A 4567-nucleotide genomic window follows, 5' to 3' on the forward strand; every position below is an offset into this window, starting at 1 on the left:
AAATGAGTACAGACACCAACAGTAACTACAGACGTATTGGCAGACTCTTGTCCTGTCTCTCCCTTCAACATTAAAGGGGAAGAAAAGGAAGCCAAGCGATCCTTAGGCCTTGAGATGCTGGAACAGGTCATATTCTCACGAGGATTTTTCACAGGTTGACATAAGATGGGGATTTAGCCCAGCGAAAAGCAAATGCCACAATAAAAGTTTCATGAAAATACAAAACCATCTTGAATTGAAAGAACTACTATATGAGATCAAAAACAAACCAATGCAATAACTTTTCAGACTTCCAAGCCCATACCTCCCCCTGAATTGTGCTTATACCACATCCAACATTTCTTTGAGAAAGTCTTCTCCAAACAGAACATATGAAACCAGACTGAGATTTTGAGAAAGGAAGTTTAATAATACAGTAATAGTTGGAGTATCATCCAGAAAAAGTGTACTGTAAAAATGTTTTGAATATTAATTTACCTCAGGTCACTTTAGAGTTGTAAATACTTGCATTATAGTGAGGTAGACAAAAACAAAAATCTCCATTAGACAGAATTTAAATTTTGTAATATTATTTAAGGAAATGATAACATTATGTAAGAATGAAATATCTGATTAATGCGTAACTTTGTACAACTCAAATATAAACTTTAAAATATTAGAAATTATAACATTTCGAGTGCATATAATGTTTTGTACATTAAAATGAAATGTATGCTGTTCATTTCCTTTTTGCACTTTCAGGCTGCTTAAATAAACAAATATATACAGTCTTAACATGAACAACAGTGCATCCAAAGCAAATGTGCATTTTAAATTATTGCTCCTGGCCAAGTCCTTTTTTTTTTTAGTTAGTATTTTATATTATTTTTATTATTATTATTCCCATCTTTTCTTCGCCAGTTTATAGTTCTGTGAACCAGACAAGCTAACAGGGTTAGACTGGAGAGAGAGAAAAATTACACAGGTGGGAAAAAACCTAGACCTCGTTTTCCCTTAGCTGTTCTCTTGGTTGAAGAAATTTCACAAGCCAAAGGTGGGAGCAAATAAGTCCTTTGGAGGACCTACTTTTTAGGACAATGCTTACAAATAATACTGGTGTAGGCTGGAGCGAGGAAGAAGGAGTTCATTTTCTACTCTGGAACTAAGGAATTAAACAGTACCATACCCAATTCCCTGCATTATGAAGACTGATTCCACCACCATCATCACCCATTGCCCCATTCCCCTCCCCATGTTCAATGTAACACTTTGCTCTTTTCACAGTTTTTCATTACTAAGTTTTAAAAACATAGCCTAACTAGTAATTACAATCTGAAACAATTCTTTTGGGGGTGCCCTAGGCGATTTCTGGCTGGTAATCTTTCAGGAATGTCAGAGAGAAAAAGGGAGAAACTTTTCAGATAAACTTCAGAGAAGAATTTCTATATTCCTGGATCCTTTCTCTCTGCTTCTCTTCCTTTCATTCCTTTTCTCTTCCTGTGGCAAGATTAGACCTTCCCATCTTGCTGAGTCGGGTGGGTTAGTTACCACCATCTCCCCTCCAAATCTGTCCCTTGGCTTTTTCCCCCCAATCCTTCTCCTCTAGCTATCCTCTCTCACATAGTTCTTTCTCTCTCCCTCCCTCCCCCACCTCCCCAACCCCACTCATCCCCCTCTCTCCTTTCACTTGATTGTTTTTTGTACTTGGGAAATTGCCTTCACCTTAGAAGGAGACCTGGATCATCAGATAATCCTGAAAGAAAGAGGCAGCTAAGGGGACGAGGGGGAGGGGAGGGGGAGGGGGGAAGGGAGGGGGGAGGGGAAACAATTTCACTGGGGGTCCTTTGCCTCATTTCTCTCTTGGCTTTGTCCATTATCCAACCTAAACTATCCCTGGCTTGAACTGATTCTTGTCACTCTATCAGGCATGAACTCCCCTGTTCCCCCAACAACAAAAAAAAGAAAAGCTTGCAAAATAACCCATATCTCCTCAGAACTGGAGCCCCACAATCGGATTCTGATAGTACTGAGAAAGGGACGGTGGGCAGTCGTCGGAAGCTGAGGGTAAGCAGGGAGGAGGTGTCAGATTGAGTGAGAAAGAGATTCAGGCCATTTGAGTTCTTGGCCCACTTATATTAAAATTGTCTTGGAAGGTGGTGCTTTTAAGGGAAGAAGATTCTGAACAAGGCTTCCGGGTCTTTGGAAGGAAGGGGTAGAGATTTTGCTGTTTTAGGATATTCTGTTTGGATGGCCACAGGGAAAGTTGACTTCACCCAGAAAGGAAATAAAACTCAGCATGGTACAAAAACAGAGAAGATTGGGATGTGGTTAGAGGATGAATTCCCCCACCCCCACAACACACACCCCGTTTTCTTTGTAAATAATAATTTTCAATCCATGGGACAGCTGTGAAACACAGCCCTGTTTCCTCTCCCCACCCCTATTAAAAACCCGTGAGACACACAGGTGCTTCAAGGAAATTGAAAAAGCAATGACAACAAACACGAAGCAAATCCTTGACTTGTTTTCCAGGGTCGCCAGGCAAAGTGTGAAAGTCCATTTCCCTCTCTCTAGGTGAAAGGAAGTGCTCAAGGCAGGCTCCAATGCGGTCGGTGCCCCAAGGCCACCACCTCCCTCCGCTTCCCCCTCCTACTCATCCTCTCCTGCAATCCTCCAGGTCCATTTTTCAGGGTGATTTCCCCCCTTCCATCGGGCAGCTCTCCTTCTCCCTTTTGCAGTCCTCCCCTCCCGTCCCCGGGCCGAGACGGCGGGAAAGGCGGCGCTACCTACAGCCGCAAGACTCCACCACCATGTCCTCGTACTGCTTATAGACCACGTTGTTGCCCGCGTCGATGTAGAGGATGCTAATGGGAGTCAATTTGGTGGGCACGCAGCAGCTGGGTGGGGTGGAGCCGGGATCCATGGAGTTCATGAGGGTCTGGATGATGGCGTGGTTGGTGGGCTCCAGGTGCGAGCGGAGGGGAAAGTCACACACGCCCTCGCAGTGGTACGCCTCGTACTCCAGGGGCGCGATAATCCAGTCGTCCCAGCCCAGCTCCTTGAAGTTCACGTGCAGGGGCTTCTTGCTGCAGCGGAGCCGCGACTTCTTGCCGTGCCGCTTGCCGTGGCGACTGGCGAAGGCGGTGCGCCGCCGCCGCCGGCCCTGCGAGGCCAGCCCCCAGCCAGCGTCTCGGACGCCCGCGGGCGGCGACAGCGGCGGGGGCGACGACGAGGGAGGCAGCCACGCGCCCTCGCCCCCCGCCGCGGCCGTGGCCGTGGCCGCGGCGGCTCCCAGCTGCTCGCGCATCTCGGCGAACAGGTTCTTGCGCTTGGATTTGGTGAACACGACGAGCAGGGCGCGCTCCTGCGGCGGCCGCACCCTGCGGCCGAAGCCCAGGCTCCGCAGGTCCAGGGGCGGCTCAGCCTGAGGCGGTGGGGACGACGGCGGGGTCTCCCCGCCGGGCTCCCCCCAGGCGACCCGCAGCTCCAGACAGAGCTGCTTCCAGGGCTGGTGGCGGCGCAGGCCCTGCCACACGTCGAAGACCTCCCAGCCGGCTTGGGGCGCCCCCTGCGGGTCTAGGGTCCGGGCGTCCAGCATTCGGGGGGACAGGCAGGAGAAGAGCTGCACGTGGAGTGGGCCGCCCGGGGGCCCAGGGGAAGCCGGGGGCGCCTGGCGAAACAGCCGCAGCTCCGCGCCCACCAGCTCTTCTTTGTCTGAGAGCGTCGACACATCAAACAAATACTTCTGTCTCCTGAGAGGAGTGTGCGAGAGATCGTCTGCGAGATAAAAAATAATTACAGTCAGTTTCACTTAAGGGGGAAATCTTCCCAGTTCTCTCTGGCAGCCCCCTGGGAGGAAAAGCAGGGGCTGGGGGAGGGGACGGAGGAGGTTAGAGGTGGGGGAGGTGAACGAAGCCGTCCCAGGTAGTTGGGCAGCCCTGGGGCCTTACCACCCCCAGAGTTACCAGGTCCTAGCCTGAAAGAGTACTGGGGTCGGGCGAGGGAGGGGTGGGGGGGTGGAGAAGCCGTGGCCTGAGATAATCCACCCTCCCAGTCCGCTTTGGGCAGTTTAAGCTGGGGGCGGAAGTCAGACAGGAGCTGCAACATCTTCACAGGCCTTTTTCCAGAAGGTGGAAAAACCAACAGTTTGCCTTTTGTTACAATGTAAGCTTCTCTCAAGAAGGGATTGTTTCTTTCTTTGTACTTGTATCCTCAGCGCCTAGCAAAGTGCCTGGCATATAGTAGGCACTTAATAAATGCTTATTGATTGATTGAAGGGCTTAAAACCAATGCAGAGGACTGAGAGTTTTTTTCCCTTCAGCTGCCTGGACCTTCAAACAAGGGAAATGAAGCAAAAAAGAAAGGGAGGTCCCTTTCTCCAAATGATTCAGCCCTCATTAAAAATAAAATAAAATTTTGGACATATCAGATTCAGAGCTTTAACAATCCAGATCGGCAGTTTGCATGAATCAAATTCCTTGGCGTTTGCCTCAGTTCTCCACTTAATACTGGAGTAGACAACCGAGGACTACCTCCAAATAGAAAGCATACGTGGACATACCAATTATGCATTGGGAACCTTAGGTGT

General features: G+C 49.1%; 1 protein-coding gene across 1 annotated transcript; it reads right to left on the minus strand.

Moving 5' to 3' along the window:
- Positions 1 to 835: 835 nt before the first annotated feature.
- Positions 836 to 4086, minus strand: GDF6 (growth differentiation factor 6). Its single transcript, XM_027849938.1, has 2 exons — positions 3849 to 4086; positions 836 to 3756 (listed from the first exon to the last, which is right to left on the minus strand). Exons 1-2 carry the CDS (start codon positions 4084 to 4086, stop codon positions 2762 to 2764), a joined length of 1233 nt encoding a protein of 410 aa, XP_027705739.1. The 3' UTR covers positions 836 to 2761.
- Positions 4087 to 4567: the final 481 nt, after the last annotated feature.

This window comes from Vombatus ursinus, unplaced genomic scaffold (assembly GCF_900497805.2).
Source record: "Vombatus ursinus unplaced genomic scaffold, bare-nosed wombat genome assembly UNPS02008961.1, whole genome shotgun sequence".
Classification (NCBI taxonomy): domain Eukaryota; kingdom Metazoa; phylum Chordata; class Mammalia; order Diprotodontia; family Vombatidae; genus Vombatus; species Vombatus ursinus.

Excerpts from the sequence above, each read along its gene's own strand:
- GDF6 (XM_027849938.1), bottom strand. The coding sequence starts at position 4,086 with ATGTTGCAGCTCCTGTCTGACTTCCGCCCCCAGCTTAAACTGCCCAAA. Across the intron at positions 3,757-3,848 it reads CTCCTCCGTCCCCTCCCCCA|ACGATCTCTCGCACACTCCT; the intron begins GCCCCTGCTTTT and ends TTTATCTCGCAG.